Here is a 24319-nt window from a genome sequence, read left to right as displayed (position 1 = left end):
GAATAGGGAGAAAAAGAAAAAAGTGGTCTCGTAGGAAAGGCAGTTTTAACACTGGATGAGGTCACTTGCTTTCTTCAATGTAAACAGACAGCATTTTCCACTCATCTTGCAGTTTTACACATAGTGTACTTTGTAAGTCTCTGTCCTGTACACATGGCCTCAGAGAATGTTGTAGGGAAATTAAGCGGAAGAGAGAGTGACCACTTTGTGTCTTTTTTTTTTCCCCTTTCCATAAAAGAAATCTCTTGAAAAAATAAGATTTGTTTGATTACTTTCAATTACTGGTCTGAGTGTGCATGAGGGTGTAGGTGTGTGTACACAAGTGCCAGTGTTGCAGAAGCTGGGAGGATGGAATCGCCCCAGCTATGGGTCTCCTGTAGGTATGCATCATTGCTCAATAGTTGCCGGTGGCCCACACTGAATGCTAGGAATCAAATTCAGGTCCTCTGCAAGAATAGTACATGCCTTTGACCACTGAGCCAAAGTGGTCCTGTAATAGTTTCTTCATTAGAAAAATGCTTGGGGACTTGGAATCATACATAAATATTTTTTTATTATCAGTTATAATTAATCACTGAAGCTTTACTAACAAAGAGCCTATGTGTGTCTCCTTTTTTAGATAAGAAGGAAGATTAAATAGGTGTTTTATTCCATCTGGCGTGGGCAGTGCATGCTCATGCCTGGAAGGCATATCTGTGCTAAAGGGCAAAGAGAGCAACAAAAGGCAAAGGGAGCAGATTTAGCTGTGCTAGCCCTTTGCAATAAGGAGGGGAAATAACCAGACCCCAGGAACACGCAATAGAATCTTACAGAGGATCTATTGGAGCCTTCTGCTTTTAAATGAGTAAACGACACAAGGAAAATAATATGTTTTTCTTAAGTATCTCCTGTAACACCAGAGTTAAAAAATTGGTCCATGGTGTGATGTATGCTTGTGCCTCACCTCCCAGCCTAGACCTATTAGTGACAGGCAAGGTGCAGGAAGGAAGCGACTTACTTAGGTCGATGTACCCAAAGAACTGTGGCCATGGAGCTTCTGCCTCCATCTTTTCAAATTCTTCTATCATTGAATAATTAATATGTGTATTCTGTAGTTTAGCAACTGTCTAAACATTTTGGGCTGTAATCTAAGGCCGGGAACTACCAAAGGTTAAAAAGATCTGAAAACATGTAAAGGCCCCGTAGTTTACCGTAGCAAAAGAAAAGAGAAGTTGCCAGAGTACTTAGGGACAGCTGGCCGTACCTGGCCCATAGTAACCCTTCTTCATATCCATGTCACCAGTGAACTTTGACATAGACTGAAGGCTGCATGCTGTTAAATGCCATGTTGAGTTTCATTTACAAAATGGGGGCGTATTTGATGATAGTACAAGTTAGCTAAATTATGACATATCTCACCATCTGAGTAAGAAACAGCTGGTCTTTGCTAGCCAATGTCAACTTAACCATTCATCTGTGGTCTTTTCCATATCTGTCTACTCACGCAGCTTGAATTCCATCATCTCCTTTAAGGCTTCACCACCTCCTCTTGGGTCTTTATTTTGCTTCCTGGCATGGACTCCTATATTATACACGTAACACCAAGGCTGCATGCTGAGTAGAGACATTTCCACTGTGCTTGCTTTCCTTTTATTGCTCAAGGCTTATCATCTAAGGCTTCAGAAATCCTACTCTCACCCCTAGTTAAGCATGAATGCTTGCATTGCTTAAGAGTAACCCATAGTTTGGAGAGATGGCTCAGCCATTAAAAGCTAGGCCCACACCAAAAATGTGAGAGGAACCCACCCCAGTATAGCATTCTCCTGTTTGTTTGTTTGTTTGTTTGTTTGTTTGTTTGTTTAAAGTGACTTTTGTCAAGGAAAAGAGGCTGGAGGTGCTAAAGCTCTAGTGCTTTAACTGCTTTTCACTTCACGCTAGAAGCCTTTCTAGCTCTGAATGCCAGGAGTTTAGGCCCCGAGAATTAATGAACTGGAAAAGCAAAGCATAAGCCCTGTCAGAGCCAGAGTGGAGGGAGACATGAATGCAGGGAAGGGAGAACTGGGTGCTGTGTGATGCTGAGCTGCTGGCGCCGCAGCTCACAACTGAATCCTACTTGATGGCTGCCCATCAGCCCTCAGGAACTGGGCACTCCTTTGAATGTAGATGTCCAGATTCTTGTCTCTCAGGAGACTGACAAAGTGAGAGAAGGGAATGGACAGTTCCTTGTGGGATGCACCCATTCGTTGGCAGCTCCTTTTTCCTGGGTTGATGGGAGGACCCGAATTGCTCACCTCTGAGTATTGATTGGCTCGCTATAGTCTTAATCATCTTCTTTCTGAGTATGAGAATTGTATATCAAGAATTCCAAGCTCCAGCTCCCCACCACCACCCCTGCTCACACAGGCACAGGCGAACACACGTGCATGTGCCCATGCGTGCTCATGCGCATACGGTGTATGTGCAGTAACTTCAAAGTCACTACAGTTGCCAGGCTTACTGAAAGACTTAATTACTTTAAATTTCACAGACTAACGATCACTAAGTGCAGGTAGTGATAAGTTATAGAAGAGGACATAAAGATATTTGTTTTTCTAGTCTGATTCTTTTATAAATTTTTGTTGAAATTGTTTTTAGTGGTGAATAAGTGCATAAAAAACATATTCAATAGTGGAAGTGTAAAATCCACTGTGCAGCTCCATAGCTTCTGAATGTCTATTCTAAAAATAGAGAAATTCACTGAGATGTATATACTTTGGGTCTGGTCAATTTCAATTTGTTATTTTTTATTACTGTTTTTTTCTTTTGATTTTTTTAATTTTACAATAAAGTTAATTTAAAAAAGTTAAATACATTTAATGGGATAGAAGGGAAATAGTAAAACCTTTTAAAGTAAAAAGTTCTTCAACATCATTGAGTTTCCCACAGCTGCAGGAATAACTTCAGAGAAGGACATGTGCAGCCAGATGGCCTGTGCTGGCCTCCTTCCCATTCCTGCAAAAGATATGCTATTCCCTCCCAGGGTAGCTCAGGCAAAGAGCTGATTATGGAATTAAAACAACCAATGTCCAATTAACCCCTGTTTTGGTCAGTGTTTTCTACACAGTTTGAGTAATTGGCATCCTTTCATTCCATCAGGGGAAGCAGCTGGATTCTTGGTTAGTGCAGACCCCCGGGAATAAGAAATCTGAAATGCTGTTATCATCAGTACTGCCCCTACAAACTTAAGTATGACCTTGGACATTCTCATTTTCTTCTCTGTGTCATTAACTTTCCTTCCTTAAAAAGCAGAGGTGTGTGTTGCTCTCTAACCATTTGTGAGAGGAAGTTACTGTAAGAAGAGGGAGAAAAATAACTCTTCTATTGGCCGAATTCTTTAGGATCATAGATTAAATTGTTTGTCTTAAGAGTATGTTATCTCAGCAAAAGTGTGATTACATGGCTCAGATACTCCCTAGTCCAAGCTCTAGTGCCAGTGTGGGAGGGGCAGGTTTATAAGAACATGACAGGTTTCTGTAGCTCCCTGAAACCAGAAGGCCAGGCTCCAGTTCTGGACTGATTTTTGCTGCTCACCACTCTTTTCTCTCTGCACACTCACTCTTCTATATGCTTGTGAAAAGTGACTTCATCAAGGCCACAGTTAATGACATTTTCTTTCTCTGTATTTTATGTCCTAGAAGGTGACTTTGGTTTAAGAGGAAGGCCTAAGGAAAGAGGACTTACATTCATTCATTACTCATCATTCATACATGCAGTTTCTCCTTGCTTTAAATCTGTACTAAAAGATTATAAAATTACAGCATTTCCTAGGTTAACTTACTTGTGCTGTGTATCCAAATGCTCCCACTTCGAAGTTATATATTGAGTATACTGAAAGAGTCAACAGATGATTCCAGGACCTGTAAAATACCAAGCATGGGAATACAGAGACACATGCTGTTGATTCATCATCTAGTTAGGGGTGACAAGCAAATTAAAGCAACAACAAAAGCCAATCATGGTAGCTATGGTAAATTATGTCTGTAATCTCAGCACTCAGAAAGCTACAGCAGGATTGTGAGTTCAAGGACAGCCTGTGCTACATAGTAAGTAAGACTGCCTCAAACACAACAAGAACTTAGAGAAAGTTCCCTGGTTTGGTTCTGTGTCATCCATCTATAAGTAACAGAATCGTTAACGGTAGTCTAGAAAATGCTAGATAAATATTTATAGTAAATATACATGAATATATATATATTTATTTATATAATTTATGAGGTAGATACTATGATTCCTTTTTCACAGATTAAAGAAACTGAGCCACAAACTAATAAAATATAAAATTGGCCAGAGTTATTCACCTGCTAAGTTGTGGAGTCAAGAATTTAGGTACTGCCCTCCTGATCACTGTGCTTTGTAGCATTTCATGAAAGGAGGGAGGGAGGGAGAGAATGAGAGAAGAGCAAAGATGAGCTGAGATTTTAGAATAGGAAACATAACCTCAAATTTTCCAAGTGCCACACAAGTATTTGGTTGGGCAAATGTTCTCAAGCATTTTTTATTATTGTCTGTAGTGATCTGATTTGGCAAGAAGGGTTGGAATTCCAAGGAATTTCATTTGGTTTTGGATCGGCCAATGACTGAAGCCTTCAGCCAGTCTCTTAGTCCTTCCAAATTTCAGTGCCTTTGCCTGGAAAAATGTGAGTGAAAATAAATAACCCATCAACCACCTTCTGAGGAAATCAAAGAAAATATATTTTGTTATTTCTTGGAGGAGGAATATTAAGGGACACCAATGAGAAAGCAGAGGCTGGAAAGGTGTAATGCACTTGGTAGGAGTCAGCAGATAGTGACATAGTGTTCCCAGAAGTTTTTAACCTGTTATTTTGACCAGTCGAAAATTTAAAAATGTGACTTTACAGTACCCAGAGACCGGGAGTATTTGTCATGTTTAGTGCCTTTTGATAGACTCCTATCAACAGTAGATTTTTTTCAATCCTACCTAAACCTTCAGGTTGAGAAAGCTAGTCAGTGGCATGGCACTGCTGCTTGAAATGATTGTGCTTCTTTCCTGTGACTCCCAAAGGACCAGATGACCATGATGAAAAGAGTGGGAGCCATGGAGGTAGCTTAGACAGCGAAGTGTGTGCTGTGCTCAGCGTGGGGGCTTGAGTTGGACCCCAGCACCCTGATGCAGTGGTGACATTTGTAATGCCAGTACTTAGGAAGCAGGGACAGAAGGATCTCTGGGACTCACTGGCCATCCAGCCTAGCCTAACTGATCTCCATGTTATGTAAAAAACCTGTCTCAGAAAAGGAAAATGTGGGTGACTCCTGAGGTCAAAACACCAAAGGTCTACTCTGACCTCCATGGACACACATGCATGTAGATCTACTCAGATGTGAACACATACAAGTGAGAACCAGAGACAGAATAAGTCAATATGTAAAGTGAGAAGCAGATACAATACAAAGAAGAATTTAATAATTTGATTTTTAGCAATATAGAACAAATTCTCTGACCGAGTGTTTCTTCTGAATGCATTTATTTCTCAAGACCGTTGTATAAAATACAAATTAGTTTTGTGCATTTAAAAATAATACCATTTTAAAGAATGGCTAGCTTGCCCAAGTTTAAATCAAAGACCTAGAAATTGAACACAACCTGTGAAAGTAACTTTTTTTCTCCTGTTTGAATTGTCTTAGAGGCTTATTGCCTCTTCTGCTAACCTAGGCCTAGTCCTGGAAGCTTCTATCCTCAGTACAATCTAACCTAGGCCTAGAATGCTTTCACCTTCTGAGACTTACAACTTAATAAGCTCACCCTTTCTTGTTCTTTCTGAGCTCTGGGGCTAGGTGGTTAAACTCAGCTGTTCTGGCTCAAATTCCTCTCCCAACTGACTTATTTAATCTGGCTTTTCTATCGACCTCCGGATTGCTCTGCTTGACTTCAAACTAACTCCAGCAATCTTTTTGAATCTTCTGGCTCCTTCTCGTCCACTGGCTCATTCAGTCTTCACCTGAGTTCTCTCTCTCTCTGTAATCTCTCACTCTATTACTATCTTAGTACAATTTCTCTCAGCCTTGAGCCCATAGTTTAAATAAGGTTGAACATTAATACTAATAACATAGTCCGTACTTTCTGTCCAAAAATTATTATTTTCCTGGATTTATAAAAGAATCACAGAGTTAACTTTATTTAATAATATTGTCTGAGCATGTCTGATTGCATGCGGGTTGATGCCCCAGGTCCCGCCTCTGAGAAAAAGGTATCGGACAGGTCTGATGCTCTTTGGGTGGATGACACCTAAATAAACATCGGTACAAAGTCCCAATTTATTTCTAATATCAGAGGTCAGACCTCTACTCTTGCCTGATGCGTCTAAAACAAAAAGGGGGAACTGTAGAGAGCTGCGTAATGCCGTGCCTTAAAGATGGAGCTGGTTTCTGCCTTCCACCTTCCCGATGTGAGTGCTCTCTGTCACAAACAACCCCATATTTGGCTAAGGCTGAGGATCTGGCTTGCTTCCGTTTATGTGGACCTATCTGCATTGCCCACGAGGCACGCTGGGGTTGGCTACCCAGAGGCTATTTAAGCTGTGGGCTGGCTTTCCCCAGGGTCAGAAGATTGTTCAAGGTTCCTGAAGAAACTGCATTGAGAAGAACAAACAAACAAAAAAAAATCACAAAGAAGGAGAGGAGGACCTCCCCTATCAGTGGACTTGGGGAGAGGTATGCATGCAGAAAGGGGGGGAGGGTGGGACTGGGAGGGGAGGAGGGAGGGACTTATGGGGGGATACAAAAGGAATAAAGTATAATTAATAAAAGTTAAATAAAAAATTAAAATAATAATAATAATAATAATAATATTGTCTGAGAACAGGAGTGAACCCGGACCTTCACTTTTTAATTCAGGTCCCAGGAATGGTTTCCCTTGTGTTTCTACTGATGGCCACAGGCTAGTATTTTAAAGACACAGTAAATATATGCTCCTCATCTGTGTCAGTATTCAAGAAAGTCCAGGTTGGTAATATTTGTTTTTGTTGAATTGGTTTTCATTTTCTCTGATTTAGGTTTTAAGGGGTGACTTGATTATATGCATTTATCCATGTGTGCTTGTGTGTTTATGTGTGGTATGTGAATGCGTCCGTGTGCATGTGTGCAGTATGTGTGTCTGTGTGTATGTACACCTGCGCCCACATTTCTCTTTATGAATGCTGGTATCTCCATGCCATCACGTGTACCTGGAAGTGAGAGGAAAATCTCAGTTGCAGATCCTCACATTTCTTTGTTGTGACAAGATCTGTGTTGTTTGTCAGACTAGCTGGCTCACAAACCTCCAGGGAGTCACATTTCTCTACCTTCCATCTTTCCTGTAGGAGTAGGATTATGGACAGTTCTTTTCTATGTCAGCTTTGAAATGGGTTCTTGGGATTTGAACTCAGGTCCTCACATTTGCACAGCAAGCACTCTTACCCACAAGTCACCTCCCTAGCCCCACTTTTACATGTTCTAATGGAATCACTTTAGGAGACTATTTGTAGTTAGTCAAATTAAGTGAAAGCTTATGTTTGATGTTCTCCATATATAGGGGTAGAAATGGAATCTAAATTCTTTAATGAATAAATATTTACTTCAGTGATTAATATTTAAAATGGAAATGAAGAGTATTTTCTTGGTTATACTTGATACAGTAAAATGGAAAAGCTTTATTTTAGAAAGTTTTTCTTACTTTGTCTCATTATAATTATTTTTATAAGATGTGAATTTTTTTTTTGTTTTTTTGTTTTTAGAGAACAACCATTTCAGTGTGGAACTTCATTTCTTAATATGCCTTCATCGAAAGAAATTTCACAAATAATATAGGCAACAATAAGAAAGGGGAAAATGAAGAAAAATGCAGAGTGCCAGTGTATGGAAATGTACACTTACTTTTGACATGATCTTTGTATACTGACTCTTTCTCATGTGACTGGTACAACAGCGAAAACTATGCATTTTTAAAATGCATAAATCTTCTAGAAATATCAGAAACAGTTGTCACTCATGTAAGATTAAAGCAAACAAACAACTTTATTTACTTCTGGATATTTTTGTTTTTGTCACTAGGGACTTAACCCATGGCCTTGAATTTGCTACGTAGGTAGGTACTCTACCACTGGGCTAAATTTCTAACTCAAATCTTATTACTTTATTTTTTTGTATTTTTGTTGGTTTATATTGAGAAGAAACAAGTCTTGAATTTCAAGCCAAATGTTAGAAATAACACAATATCATCTTAAATATGGCGGTCTCTCACATACTGTGATGGCCCGCACCTATTTACCAGGATTGAGGTTCTCAGATGTTGACTTTCTGACACATTCTAAGACAGCTATGTCTGCCCAATCCTGTAGATACAGGAATGAAAAGATCTGATTCTTGCCTGTGTGGAATTTACCCTGTATTGAGGATCAAGGCATACACAAACAAACAAGCAAACAAAATACAGTTTTTCAAATGAGATGATTGTGAAAATTTCTCTGAGTGCTCTGGACTCACAAGTAAAAAGCTACCCCTACTCTACAGAAGAACAAGCACACACTCCTTTTCTTTCCTCTCAGAAGGAATGAAGTGAAGTGAAAGTCAAAAGCAAAATCAAATGTTTTCATTCTCTAAAAAGTTCATATTGAAATAACTGGAAATTACAGAGTCACTGTCATTAAGTAGAAACCTTTGAAAGTTCATAGCTGGGTATGTATACCTGTGTTTGCATACTATCACTTGTATGCTAGCTTCTAACAAACACTAGGCAAAGGTTTTATAAGTGGGCTATATCCCTATGCAGCGTGTAGACATTTAACAATCAGAAGGAAGAGTTGAGGTGAATATAATCAAAATGCATTATATGAAATTCTCAAAGAATCAATAAAACTATTTTAAAATAAAATTTAAAAAAGCTACCCCTATTTTGCAAGTTGAGCATGGCTGGCTGTGTGAGTTCTTCTTTCCTTTTAGCTGTGACATGTTGCAAATGTAGAACTTTCCCTAGAGCCTTGTGCATAGAGTATGCTTGTGCTGTGGTTAATGGGCTCATTATTAGCTTCTTTCTTACAGGTATCATCACTATATATGCCTGTCTTCTCCATAGACTGTGTCTATAGCAGAATCTGTCATAGATAGATAGATAGATAGATAGATAGATAGATAGATAGATACCGCAGTCTAAAGGTATTTTGGTTCTTGGCCAACACTGGCAATAACAGTGGTACATCATGTTTACCATTTCTGGAAAATTATGGTCTATTCACAGCATGTCAGCACTTTTACCCAAGTAATATGTAAAGAGGAACACGTCATTAACTGTAAGTGTTCCCACCAAGACAACTTGGATGATGTATTTTACAAGGAATTTTGCTTGTTTTCCAAAACAACTCATCAATGGAACTTTCCTTATTTGGCAGAAATAGGTTGTGATTTTTTTATCAAAATAATTAGTGGATAATTTCTACATTACACTTTTTCTTTCTTTCCTTCACCCTCCTCCCCCAACTATCTTGAGACCATCTTTATTATGTAGTTTTGGCTGTCCTGAAACTTGCTATATAGACTAGGCTGGCCTTGAACTCAAAGAGATACAGCTGCACCTCTGCCTTCAGAATACTAGGATTAAAAGTGTATCACAACTTGCCCAACTATATTAAGCATGCATCAAAAGATATGACAAATTTGAAGTTAACTTATAGATCTCAAGTGCACCCTGCTCCTTCTATGTCCATGGCTTCATTAGATAATTTCACCTTAATAATAATTTCATTACAGAAAGCATACTTTTATATCAATTGTTGGATACTAAACTTTCTTCTCAAACATTTGTTGGAAATTGTGATGGAAATATTACAAAACATTTCTATAGTTCTCAACAGTATTGTGAAATACAGTATTCAATTTAATCTCATGTAGATTGAACCTGTTTGGGAGCAGGATATGTTTGGAGATATGCAAGCTAAGTTTACTTTCAAAATTATCATGAGGAAGATGAATTATCACCAATAAAAGTACAAGATGTGTATGCATCTGCACGTGTTAAAAACTCCTGCGGAATTACATTTAGTAGAATCATGCTTTGTAATGAGAAAAGGATATGAAGGTCTTGTCTTCAAGATGAAAGGAATGTTTTTAAAACAGGGTGTATCCTGTGAGTAAATGCAAAATGTCTGAAGTGCGCTAGAAACCCTGGGAGCTTTGATCGAACGCCAGCCGTTACATCAGTTCTCTTGGTAATCTTTCTTGCTCATTTGTGACCTTGACCTTGGGTTTCTGTCTGTATGTCAGACATATTTTAAAGATGGAGAAACTGCAGTTGAGCTCAATAGAAATTATGCACCAATATCCCCATGTACACATGTTAGAAACAGGCAATTCCAAGAGAAAGGGGCTGGTTTTCCATGCTACTCAGTATTTTGTTAGAGACTAGGAAATAGACTTTGAAAACTAAAAGAATGCATTTGTGTTACTTTGAAGAAGTGTTAAAGACAGACAGCCTGAAAGCTATTGCCTATGTTACTGTGAATTTAGACTTTAAAAAAAGAAAAGAGGGAAGGAGGGGGGAGGGAGGAGGAGGGGGAGGAGGGGAGGGAGAAGGGGAGGGAAGAAAGCGAAAAGAAAAGAAACTGGTGTCATTACCAAAGTAATTTGTTAGTGATTATTTTTTATTACTTCAAGTCTTCTTAAGATAGTTCAGAATTTTATTATATCAGCATAGAGATAATCATTTCCTGTCCTCTCTTTTGCATTTATCTGGGTACTTAAAGATCCAGAATGGTTTTGTTTTGTTTTGTTTTCTTTTGCATTTTATTTAGTATATAACCTTTATGAAATAAGTGAGTATAATTTCATATTTAGCTTTTAAATAAACACAGTTTAAAATATTGTGACTTTCAGAAAATAAATAATTTGAAGGGAATTAAGTGGACTTCAAAACCCTCTCCTTCTGTAGAATTCAGTAGGAAAGCCATAAAACATGTTGTTGCGTCTTTTGTACAACTGTTATGCCAGCATACCCTTCTGGTCAAAGTGCCACTTACTTTGTCAACTACAATTTAGCAAATTGCTTGGAATCGTGATGATAAATCCAGCCTGTGATGAACGCTTGAGTTAGTCAAGCAGCTACTTCTCCCATGGAAGCTTTTTTAAGTGGGGAATTTAAGTGACTGATTTAAACCTGTGCAAGTCCCCAATAGGGATAAAGCCAGGGACCGGAAATGAAGAAAAAGTAGAGTCTTGGGCCAAACACCCACTTCCCACCCTTGAGAGGGTGGCTTTTAAGTTTTAATTGCTTTGAGCAAACTGATTTCAATAAGTTCATTTTGGAGGTGTGCCCATTAAACATCCAACCACTCATCTAACTTTTGATGAAGATAGCACTGAAAGAAAGTTTTGGCGCCTTTACCTCCCACTTGTCAAATCCAGGCTGTAAAGTATCTCGGGGATGCTCATTCTACTCTTTTTGAAGTTTTTGGGTGTTTTCATTTTGTTTTGTTTTGTTCTGTTTTGTTTTTTACCCAGCAATATCCTCATGTTGGATTTATAGTGCAAGAGTCACTGTGGTCCTCCCTTCTTAGTAAAGGGTTAGGACCCTTATCTCAAGTGCTTTCTCTTTCTTGCTCTGTAAAATTGTTGAGCTTTCCTCTTGCAGTTCCTTACGTACTGGGTTGGAAAAGCATTGTCAACCTCTGGATAGTGTTACATGCTGTGGTGCTTCCCTCTCATTTTCAACTTTTGAAATTTCCTTTCTTGGTCAATAAACAGGACTTTGGGATGTTCTTACTACTTTTTCCTTTTTACATTAATAATTACTGTAATGTACTTTTTTTAACCCTTTGTCTAGAAAGACCCTTCAAGGGACCCACAGTATAATGCACAATAGATAATGTTGTCAAAATAGTTACTCTTGAGTGGCACAAGGAAGTAATCCTTGAACCCTTCTATATTTTTAGGAACAAAAGCCAAGAATCAAAAAAAAAAAAGCTTCAGTGCAGAAATTTCTTGAAATTTAATACTCAAATAATTATGGTTTGACAATGAAGAAATTGGGAAATTTTCATGGAAGCAAGTGGAAGTCATTCCTTAGACTTACTTTAAATAGCATGCTCTGTGACATCATAGATATCAAATCATTTAAGTGTGTTTGTAATGGAGCATTTTATTGAAAGAAAGATATTGAATCTAAAAGCAACAAGATAGTACTATTATATATCTTCAACCAAAAGTAATAGAGAATATAAAATCTAGCTACTTGAAGGAAGCAATACTGTACCTATTCCAAGAATGGGATGTAACTTACTTACATCCCTTATAAAACACACACACATACACCCTTTGCCCTAACTTCATACTTTTCAGGTACTTTGTTAAATACAAAAATACATCCCTTTTGAAAATAAACTCTTAAGTTCAAACATTGATAGTTGTTTCATTAAAGCATCTGTGCGTTGAAATAGCTAAAGAGCCAGTAAAGTTTATTTCATAAGGAAGATCTAAAAGATATTTTATGCTTATAAATGCTTTCATAATAATAAAAGCAGAGTGTAATGTACAATTTTAATACTCTTGAATAACAGACATGAACTACATTAAATTTCTGTGAAGTGGAGTAGTCCCTGGAACACTACCATGGTTCTTTAAACCCAGCTTTAGTTTTCAAGCTTTAGTTTTCAAAGCTTATATAAAAGAATATGAATTAATTGATAATCACTTTTAAAGTTACAGTCATGTATGTCTGTGTGCATGTGGTGCTGAGGGTCAAACCCAAGGCCTTGGGCTGTTGCAAGTATTTAGCACTGGACTTTATTCCATCCTAGGAACGTGTTCATAATAGAGTATAATATTGTATTTTGTTGTTATCATATACAAATCCACTGGTGCCTTCTGTGCCAACTTTTATAAGTTTTCTTTTAAGGATTTTTCCATTTTGCTGTTGTGGGAATGGTTTGGAATTTTTGATGATGCTGTGTTGAAATATCAGAGCAACCAACTTAAGAACAGAGATTTAGGCTACGTTAGCTCACGCTTGGGAAGGTGTCAGTCTGCTGGGTGTGGAGCAGCTCACATCTCGGTGGACAGGGAGCAGAGACTGCGCTGAGCTGTGTCTTTGTTCTGCTTTTATTCCACCTGGGGTCCTCCCCTCCAGGTGGCTCACCTCACCTGGTTAATCCTCTCTAGAAATAATTGTTCTCACGGGTGCACTCAGGGATGAGCTTTACTGATCTGGGTGTTTCTCAATCTCACCAAGATGATGAGATGAACCATTACAGCAATTCATTACACTTAAAAAGACAAGAGGACAATAATTGAGTCCCCAACAAGATAAGGCAATCCTGAAATGCCTTCACTATTCAAAGCAGGCCAGTTGTAAAACACATGATGCTGCATCATCTCGCAGAATATAAAAATCTGCAAGATCAGACTTGTATACTCCTATTTATAAGTTTTTATTAAGCACAAGTCATAAGGCAACTTTTTTTTTTCATTTTCTGTCCAGCATGTGTTACTCTGAAAACTTTCAACAGCCAATTATGCTGAGTAGAGAGCAGAAAAGTTTGTCTTAAAAACTGGTAAATATTTTTCATTCTTAGATTAACTGTAACTGTGATGACCAATCAAACAAATGACCCTCATTTTCAATCCTCTCTTTCCTTCCATTTTGTCTTGCACCTGCATTTGGCATTTTTCCACTTAATAAAGAGTCTCACATGAATTTTAGTTGCTCAACATCTTGAAAGTTTGAAAGATGCTCTTGGCATCCCGGTGGACAGAACGGGTTCTGACTTTATGATAGTAAAACCACGGAATGATGATGTCCTTCCCCCTGAGTAAATCATTGGAAAACACTGTATTTCTTGTGATATTTAGGCTACAATTGTTTACTCGTTCTTACTTGAATTTGAGAAAATCTACTTAGACATTATATCTGAACACATTAGTCAAGGTGTGTCTTGTATAAGTCAATGGCATGTCTAGGAGTCTTTGTTTTCAGCTTCTGGTTCATCTAATGGAAATCAACCTTTTTCAACTTTCTTTAGTTTTTTGGGCAGAAAATGAAAAATATTTTTTTTTAATTTTATTTTTTTCTTATCAGTTACATTTTATTAACTCTGTATCTCAGCCATGTCTTGCTCCCTCATTCCCTCCCAGTCCCTTCCTCCCTCCCACATCTCCACTGTGCCCCTTTCCAAGTCCACTGATAGGGGGGACCTCCTCCCCATTCATCTGATCTTGTTTTATCAGTTATCTTCAGGACTGGCTGCAAAGCCCTCCTCTGTGGCCTAACAGGACTGCTCCTCCCTTCGGGGGTGGGGAGGCCAAAAAGCCAGTCATTGAGTTCCTGTTAGAAATAGTCCTTGTTCCCCTGACTATGAGAAACCAAGTGGTTACTGAGCTACCACAGGCTACATCTGAGCGGAGGTTCTAGGTTATATCCACACATGGTCCTTGGTTAAATGAAATTTTTTATTAAAATTTTCACTTAAAATTTTAAAGCATTTTACCATATTTTTTGAATCATGTTTACTGTTTGAAAGTATTTGTATTCATTGGGGATGTAAAAAAAAAAAATAGAAAGGATAGGGAGAAGAGGACTCTCTTTATATTGAGGCTGTTGTGGAAATGTGGGTAAAGGCTCCCCTTGCCCAGTGCTAGTGACCCCTATCCCAGCTTCTCTTTTTCATGTCTCTCCACAATCCTAAAACAGATCTCCATGCAGACCTGGACTTCAGAGTTGTGTTGTACTGTTATGTGAAAGGAATAAAGTGAATGCTCAGGGTGGCTGTTTCCTGTTAGTCCTCTGTAATGCAAATGATGTTACAGTGTACAGTCTCAAAGTTGTGATGCAGCCTTTTAGATTCCCATTTAACCAAACTTCAGAGGGCAAGAACGTGTGTATGCAGGCTTGTTTTAAGAACGATTTTCCTTTCTAAAATTCATATATAAAGTGTTGTGTCTAGTGTGCTGTGTATACAAGTTATAGTTAGCATAGACCTCAACCAGAAGGAGCACACTTTTATATGTCATTTTGTGTTCCTAAAGTTAAATTCAGCTTGATTTCTGATTTAGGAAATGATTATTATTAACCTGTCACATAGTTTTTCTGGTAAGGTAGGAAATAAACAATGAGACGAGTAAACGAACATCATTGTACAATGTTGGAGCCTGTTTGCAAACTATGCTAAGTATGATTACACAGATATTCATGAGTCCTTATCTCATTCTTCAGTTGCAATGAAGTATTTTTAAGGCTACTTCCTACAAATCACATATCAAATGGATGTGACTTGCATGTGTATGTGTACATAGTGTAGATATGAAATTGATATGCATAAACTTATGCTATATTCTGTTCCTTAAGGTAATGAGCATGACTCCAGTTCTGTACCTCAACTATTTTTGTTTATATATTTTTAGATACTGGTGTGTGCATTTGGTGAGCAACAAAAGATGAAGAAAGAACAGTATCTTCCCTAAGAAGCATTTCCTGTGTGCCACTGCATACCACGGAGTTACGCAGGGGATTGTGCGGCTGCTCCTTGCCTAGCCTGTGATCAGTCCTGTAGTCTGCAGTGGAGTTTGCCTGCCTTTTAGCTGTCACTGCCAGATGATATCGTGGTCAGAATGTAACAGTGCATTGCTCTCTGACTGCTATGGAAGGTGATCAACTGACAATAATTTCCTGAAGTCCGATCTTACAGACAAGAAAACCATCTTTAAAGTGAATAGAAGCCGAGCCCCTGTGAGCACTTTTATTGAACATGACTCATGGAGAAGAGCTTGGCTCTGATGTGCATCAGGATTCTATTGTTTTAACTTACCTAGAAGGATTACTAATGCATCAGGCAGCAGGGGGATCAGGTACTGCCGTTGACAAAAAGTCTGCTGGCCACAACGAAGAAGAGCAGAACTTTACCATCTCTGGCAGTGCGTTTCCCACCTGTCAAAGCAATGGTCCCGCTCTCAGTACACATACGTACCAGGGATCTGGCATGCTGCATCTCAAAAAAGCCAGACTGCTGCAGTCTTCTGAGGACTGGAATGCGGCAAAGCGGAAGAGGCTGTCTGATTCCATCGTGAATTTAAACGTAAAGAAGGAAGCTTTGCTAGCTGGCATGGTTGACAGTGTGCCTAAAGGCAAACAGGATAGCACATTACTGGCCTCTTTGCTTCAGTCATTCAGCTCTAGGCTGCAGACTGTTGCTCTGTCACAGCAAATTAGACAGAGCCTCAAGGAGCAGGGATATGCCCTCAGTCACGATTCCTTAAAAGTGGAGAAGGATTTAAGGTGCTACGGCGTGGCCTCAAGTCACTTAAAAACGCTGTTGAAGAAAAGCAAAACCAAGGATCAAAAGTCAGGTGCCACCCTCCCTGAGGTAGCTCCAAACCTCATCAGAGATAGCTTTGTGGAGTCACCTCATCATGCGGGGCAGAGCGGAACAAAGGTCATGAGTGAACCCTTGTCATGTGCTGCAAGACTCCAGGCTGTTGCCAGCATGGTGGAGAAAAGGGCCAGTCCTGCCACCTCCCCCAAGCCCAGTGTTGCCTGCAGCCAGTTAGCACTGCTCCTTTCGAGCGAAGCCCACCTGCAGCAGTACTCTCGGGAACATGCTCTCAAAACACAGAGTGCACATCAGGCAGCAAGTGAGAGACTTGCTGCCATGGCCAGACTGCAAGAAAACGGTCAGAAGGACATAAGCAGCTTCCATCTCTCCAAAGGGGCATCTGGCCATCTCAATGGGCAGGCCAGAACATCGTCATCATCCAGCAAGCTGGTGGCCAGCAAGACTAGCCCTCCAACATTTCAGAATCCAGTAGGCATTGTTCCTTCTTCCCCCAAAAATACGGGCTATAAGAACTCACTGGACAGAAACAACACAAAGCAAGCTGCCAATAACAGTTTGCTTTTACATCTTCTCAAAAGCCAGACCGTCCCCACGCCGATGAATGGGCACAGCCAGCATGAGAGAGGAAGCAGTTTTGAGGAGAGTAGCACTCCCACCACCATTGATGAGTACTCTGACAACAATCCCAGCTTTACAGATGACAGCAGTGGAGACGAAAGCTCATACTCCAATTGTGTTCCCATAGACCTGTCTTGCAAACACCGCATTGAAAAACCAGAAGCCGACCGGCCTGTCTCCCTTGAGAACCTAACTCAGTCCTTGTTAAACACCTGGGATCCAAAAGTCCCCGGTGTTGACATCAAAGAAGATCAAGATACCTCAACAAATTCCAAGCTGAATTCACACCAGAAAGTCACGCTTCTTCAGTTGCTACTTGGCCATAAGAGTGAAGAAAATGCTGAGAGGAATGCCAGCCCTCAGGAAGTCCACAGTGACGTGACTAAGTTCAGTCCGCAGAATTACACAAGGACTTCTGTCATCGAAAGCCCCAGTGCCAGCAGGGCTACCCCAGTAAGCACTCCACCCCTGCACGTATCCACTAAAGGAGAGTCTCCCATCAATCTTTCTCAGCACTCTCTGGTCATCAAGTGGAATTCCCCACCATATGCCTGCAGTACTCCCACTTCAAAACTAACAAATACCATGGCTAGCCACTTGATGGACCTCACAAAAAGCAAAGAATCCCAAGGAGAGAAACCAGCCCCCAGTGAAGGTGCACAAAACTCAGCAACGTTCAGTGCCAGTAAACTGTTACAAAATTTGGCACAGTGTGGAATGCAGTCTTCCTTGCCCACAGAAGAACAGAGACCCAGCAAACAGCTCTTAAGTGGAACTACAGATAAACCTCTCGGTATGATTGATAGATTAAATAGCCCTATGCTCTCAAATAAAACAAATGCACTTGAAGACAACAAAGCCTTCAGCAATCAACCAGCAGGACCTGAACCAGGGCTTCCTGGTTGTGAGATAGAAAATCTCCTAGAAAGACGCACGGTCCTCCAGTTGCTCCTGGGAAACTCCAACAAAGGGAAGAGCGAGAAGAAAGAGAGGATTCCTTTGAGAGATGGAGCTATTCAGGAGCATTCGGATAAAGCTGGAAGTGAGCAGATACTGACGGTGAAAATCAAATCTGAGCCTTGCGATGACTTTCAGATTCACAACCCGAATGTGCATTTAAACCATGATAGCAAGAGCACCCCGTTCTTAGGTGTAACCCCCACCGTGCAGAGGGGCACAGCAGCCTTACCAGTGTGTGAGGACTTCAAATCAGAGCCCGATTCACCTCAGGATTTTTCTTTCTCAAAGAATGGTCTGTTAAGTAGATTGCTGAGACAGAATCAAGAGAGCTACCCAGCAGATGACCAGGACAAGAGTCACAGAAATAATGAGTTGACACCCCTGGAATCAAAGAACTTTTGCATGGTCCCTAAGAAAAGGAAGCTTTATACAGAACCACTAGAAAATCCATTTAAAAAGATGAAAAATAGTGCTGTAGATACTGCCAATAGTCACAGTGCCCCGGAAGTACTCTACGGGTCGTTGCTTAATCAGGAAGAGCTGAAATTTAGCAGAAATGATCTTGAATATAAGTATCCTGCTGGGCATGGTTCCACCAGTGATAGTGAAAATAGAAGTTGGGCCAGAGAGAGCAAAAGCTTCAATGTTTTGAAACAGCTGCTTCTCTCAGAGAACTGTGTGCGAGATCTGTCGCCACACCGGAGTAACTCTGTCATCGACAATAAAAAGAAAGGACACAAAAACAATGTGCCCAATAGCAAAAAAGAAGAATTCAGCATTTCTTCTTTGAATGGACTGATGTATAGTTCCCCTCAGCCTGGCAGTTGTGTGGATAATAGGACATTTTCATACCCAGGAGTGGTAAAAACTCCTCTGAGCCCTCCTTTCCCAGAGCATTTGGGCTGTGTGGGGTCCAGACCAGAACCGGGCCTTTTGAATGGGTGTTCCGTGCCCATGCCCAGCGAGAAGGGACCCATTAAGTGGGTCATCACAGATATGGATAAGAGTGAGTATGAAAAAGACTCTCCAAGACTGACCAAAACTAACCCAATACTCTATTACATGCTCCAGAAAGGAGGCAGCTCTGTTACCAATCAAGAAACACAGGACAAAGAAATCTGGAGGGAGCCTTCATCTGCCGAGGGCATCTCACAGGTTACAGTCAAAGAAGAGTTCCTTCCTGCTGCAGAAACTAAAGCGTCTTTCTTTAATCTAAGAAGCCCTTACAATAGCCATATGGGAAATAACGCTTCTCGCCCACACAGTACAAATGGAGAAGTTTATGGACTTCTGGGAAACGTCCTCACAATAAAAAAAGAGTCAGAATAATGTGTACCTGCCATACCATTTTGGATCTTTTTTAAAATTAATCAGTATGAACTTGAGATCTGTATAAATAAGAGCATGATTTGAGAAAAGCATGGTATAATTGAAACTTCTTCATTTTTGAAAGTATTGGTTACTGGTGATGTTTAAATATGCATACTAATTTTTGCTTAACATTAGATGTCATGAGGAAACTACTGAAGTAGAAGTTGGTTGTTTAATACTTCTGTATGCATCAGATAACAACTGTGAGTAGCCTACGAATGAAACAGTTTTATAATAGTAAATAAGAGGCATACATTAAAATGCAAACCTCCATCAATAGTGGATTGATGCAATTTGCTGTTGTTATTAGGGTACTTCATTTTTGCATCTCAGAAGTCAGCCTACACACATGTTTTTAAACTCCAAATTGTTACCTGTTTGAAAGATAATCAAATTAAGAAAAACCCAGAAGCCTTGGGCTGATTCACACCTCTCAGTTCAAAAGTAAGAAAAAGTAATGCTTACATTTTTCACTTTTGCTAAACGAAAATTCTTTTTAACTCTTGGAAGGGGTTTTGCGGTTCCCAATGTGTCTGCTCCACCCCAGACCTTTTCAATATATATTTCTTTAAACCTTGTACTATTTAGTAAAAATTGATTATAACAGAGGGGAGTTTAATATCCTTAAAAGGCAGATTTCCATTTTTTTATATTTTGACTACTTTACTAAATTAATACTCCTCCTTTTACAAAATTAGGGATGGTAATATTCATCTTCAGGCAGTTTCCTGAATAATTGACTACTTAGAAATAGTTTTTAAAAAAAAAGCAAGCATGGATTTTCTTTAGGTGGTTTTCACCATGTCTGGTGAAAGTTAATTCTCATCATTCCTGTGGTACCTGTAAGTCTTATGACCAGGATTTCTTAATTCTGGACACAGAAACTGCATTAGCACTATCTAGAGCAGTTGTGTAAAATGCAGATTCATAGGCAACATCTCAGGTCTACAGAACGGGTCTGTGAGTGGACCTAGGAGTCTTCTGCCTGTATCCTGACATGTTCTGTATGTGTCTCTTCTGCATACTGATGTTTGAAAACCATGCCATATGACTTTTCCAGATCATAGGACTTTAAAGAAACTATTTGATGCCTCTTTTTTCCCCAGCACAGTCACCCATCCACTCAAAATTTGCAATATTGTAATTCCTATATTGCTGTTATATCTTTGGAAATCGGGTTCAGAATACTTTTTATGACAAAAAAAAAAAATGGGTAGAAGGGACAACTTTCCTAACTGGGTCAACATCTCAGGAAAATCTGTGATTATTTATTTGTTCTAATTAGTAACATTGACTTAATTAGCCTTAGAGGTGGAATAACAGGGCCACTTAGCAAACTCAGGTGATCCCAGGATGGTTGGGAAACTTCTCTCAAATACATCCTTAACCTTCTATCCAAACCATCCTTTGCACAGCAGTGCTTCTGAAGCTAGCAGATTCAACCCAAGGAAGGTATCAAACTCAGATTACCTGACACCAAATCAAAGGGCACTCATTATCCATAACAGGACCTACGTCTCACTTTACAGGATCGATTTATTAGAAACAGGCATTAAATGTAAACACTGATACTGTCTTGGAAGACTTAATATCTAATTGAGCCAGGTGGAATTTCAACCTTGAAGCAAGTTGGTTTTTAAGTTCAGTTTTTATAGCCCACAGTTCATCCACCATACAATGTTTTGTTTTCAATGTTGAGCCAGGTTAGCAACCGACTTACCAAAAGAAAAAAGAAAAAAATATTGTGTACTCAGCAATTAGGTAGGAAGAAGTTTATTTGAAGTTGTACGTACTTGAAATTGTTTCTAAGATTTTTTATATCAAAAAATGGACATTATTTCTTAATTATCTAAAATTCTAAATGATTATTTTTTTCTCAAGATGATTTGTAAATAGTAAATGGATATGCTATATGGTGATCGGAGTGTATATTACGCTACGTCAGAGAAAGGAGAAGGCATATATTTAGTCTGCTATGAAAACTTCCACTGGCCAGTGAAGATCTTTTACTCCATGTCCATACTATGACAATCTCCTTGTCTACACTCTATCAATAAGCTTTACACTAAGTCATTTTTCTTGGTCAATGTGAAAGGGCTGGGGCCTTAGAAATTTATTGTAGGATGCTAATGCTTGTCCTCAGCTGGAGGCAGTAGGCGTCTTGAGTGGCACATAGGTCAGGAAAACGTCCAGAGCCAGCATTGCTTTGCTTTGTTTTGTTTGTTTTGTTTTGTTTTTTGTTGGAATGAGAATATGTAATTCAGAAATAAATATGACTATAAAGAATGCTGTTCTGACTTACTAAAGTATATTCCCCACATTGAGTTTAAAGAAATATTAGAGAAGAGAAAGGGCACACACCCACAAATTCACTTTGTTTGCATATGTAGATTCAAATATGCACACATACACATTTTCAAGGACTATTTTCGATATCTAGGTGGTTTCTTCCTAATAAAGTCATTTGTGAATGGGTACTACAGCTCTCATTGACATCAGTAAGGTAGCATTACCTGTTTATTCTCTGTTACATCTTAACAGAAGAATAAACTGGTGAGAATATATATTTTCTATATATATATATATAATGTGTATATATATATATTGACTTGTTACATGAAGATGTTAAAATTGGTTTTTAAAGGTGATGTAAATAGTGATTTCCTTAAAAAAAAACATATTTTGTATTGTTCTAATGCAACAGAAAAACATTTTAATTTCTTTGGTTCCTGTATATTCCATGTATTAAGTGTAAATATAATCAGACAGGCTTAAAAATGTGCATGTATGTATACAGTTGCAAGTCTGGACAAATGTATAAAATAAACCTTTTATTTAAGTTGTGATCCCTGCTGCATGAAGCGTGCATGGGGAGCCCTGTGCATCTGTGCACTTGACAAAGATGTCTTCACAAGTCAGATCAGACGTCCATCCCAACATGACAGTATTCCGTTTCTGGACATGACCTCTGTGGCTTATGCTTTGTGAGAGAACATGCTTTCAACCCAATGGTCTTAATTTTCCTTTTTAATCAACCACTTTTCAACATAGAATTCACACGCCAACTTCACAGATCTGAAAATCCCACTGGAAGCGTAACCAGAAATAGTCCAGTGTTCCTCAATGCTGGAGCACAGGCACTTACCATTCATGGTAACAATGTTGGCACTTACAGCCAGTTTTGATGCAATCTGCTTAGTGATATAATTTGCCATTTTTATTATTAAATTTGATTTCTTTATGTGATGTCATGAATTGTACATACTGCAGTGTGAATTTTTTGTTTTTTTTTTTAATCTTTTAGTGTTTACTTCCTGCAGTGAATTTGAATAAATGAGAAAAAAAATGCATTGTCTCTAACTTGAAATGAGTTATTTTTTGTGGGCTTTCCTGGTTTTTAGGTTTTCCATCATTGTTAAAGTCCCAGGTCATAAAGAAAAAGAAAAAGAAAAAAAGAAAAACAACGAAAAGAAAAAAGCAATAGATCATGTATTTTGTCTGTCTCAGAAAAATGAAGGGAAAAAATAAGCAACTGAACAAGAAGTTAGTATATTTAGAAACATGTACTTAAAACATAGCTAAAAATGACAGCTGGCTGTGGTCTGTCTTCCATTTCTCAGTATGTAATTGAATGACCACCACATTTTTTTTTAAACTGGAATTTGTACAGTGTTCCAAAATAAAGTTAATTAGATACATATACTTTGTCTTAAGATTTTTATCAGGGGCTTGTATTTCATCTTTTATGCGTTGTTTGTTTTAAATGCAATAAAAACTTTGGATCACTTTCCGAATAAAGCTGTATGTGTCTAGGAGAAGAGTTCAGCTTGGCAAGCCGTATCCATGTGTGATCAGTGATAGAGACTATGTTACTTCATGTTCATGTGCAGTAGGAAAGCCTGAGCCCAGTGCTTCTACCTGCCTCATGTTCTACTACTGAGCTATATTCCCAACCCTATTTTTAATTTGTTTTGAGACAAGGGCTCACTAAGTTGCCTTAAGATTTCCTTGAACTAACTTTGTAGTCCACACAAGCTTTAAACTTGGTTTCTTGCTTTGGCCTCCTAAGGAGCTAAAATGTATAGATCTGAGCCATCAGACCCAGCTAAGAACAGCTTATTTAGGGAAAAACAGGAAAATAAAACCTTGTTGCTCTTACAGTCTGATGTATTAATGGCTTATACTTTCATATGGCTTCTAGTAATTAAGGATCGAAGCATTTGCCCAGAAACAAATTCTATCTCCTGGGATTAAGATAGTTTTATAATTTCAGCAGGTATTCTCAGGTTTAAAGGTGTTTAGGCTGAGGTACAGCTCAGTGGCAGAGCCTTCTCTAGAGCTCACAACCCTAGCTCTTCAAGGCCCATCTTGCTATTGTACACTATCTGCATAATGACAGATTGCAGCTTGCTGTATACATACATGGTGAGTTCAAAATGAGAGGTGGGAAATCATGTTTTTATTTACATGGTAAGAAAGCCTAGGTGCATTGCCTGAGATGGATTTTTAAAAGAGCCACCAGTTAATTTTTTTAACAAAATACTTGTGCCTTTGATATGAAGAATCTTCCAAACCAAATTGAGTTAGAATTACCCATGCTATGTAAGGTTCTGTTTCATGCTTATTGGTGTAGGAATATCAAGAATAAATTGAAACTTCATTCCCTGCCACTGGGATCACTAAACTGACCTGTCCAGCTACAGAAAATAGATTTTAAATATTAAGTTGGTAAACGTTCTGTACCCTTCTGGGTTTTATTCCAAACGTTGTAGGCAGACTGATGCTGTGCTGTCTCTTAGGAATTGCTATTCTATTGACAGCAGGTAGCATTGAGCTAATACTCTAATTCTGTAAGTAGTTAATGCAATACTATTTACATTTGTAAGATGCTGTCTTTTGGATTTGGTTAAAGACCCTTGCTCCAAAAGTCAGTATTCCTGAGCTAGCAGAATAAGTGTAAATAATCTTAAAATCCCATAAGTTTTGCCACACTTGATCCCCTCCTATGAGAATATAATAGTAAATATAGTGGAGTTTTTTGAGCC

At 38.9% G+C, this 24319-nt stretch overlaps 1 protein-coding gene across 5 annotated transcripts in view; it reads left to right on the top strand.

Annotated features, from left to right (window-relative positions):
- Positions 1-23072, top strand: part of Nrip1 (nuclear receptor interacting protein 1) — an 85713-nt gene extending 62641 nt beyond the window's left edge. For 4 of the 5 annotated variants that reach the window (XM_060370665.1, XM_021650039.2, XM_021650040.2 and 1 more), the window contains one exon: positions 15397-23072. In XM_060370665.1, coding sequence (XP_060226648.1) covers positions 15741-19232 — 3492 coding nt within the window. In that variant the 5' untranslated portion in view covers positions 15397-15740 and the 3' untranslated portion in view covers positions 19233-23072. Of the gene's footprint in view, positions 1-6573; positions 6688-15396 lie in introns of all 5 variants that reach the window. The other variant, XM_060370664.1, reaches the window with a different exon arrangement.
- Positions 23073-24319: the final 1247 nt, after the last annotated feature.

The sequence above is a fragment of the Meriones unguiculatus genome, chromosome 17 (genome assembly GCF_030254825.1).
Source record: "Meriones unguiculatus strain TT.TT164.6M chromosome 17, Bangor_MerUng_6.1, whole genome shotgun sequence".
In the NCBI taxonomy this organism is placed as follows: Eukaryota; Metazoa; Chordata; class Mammalia; order Rodentia; family Muridae; genus Meriones; species Meriones unguiculatus.
The sequence above is the reverse complement of the archived record's forward strand: the minus strand, read 5'-3'. Positions and strand labels throughout refer to the sequence as shown.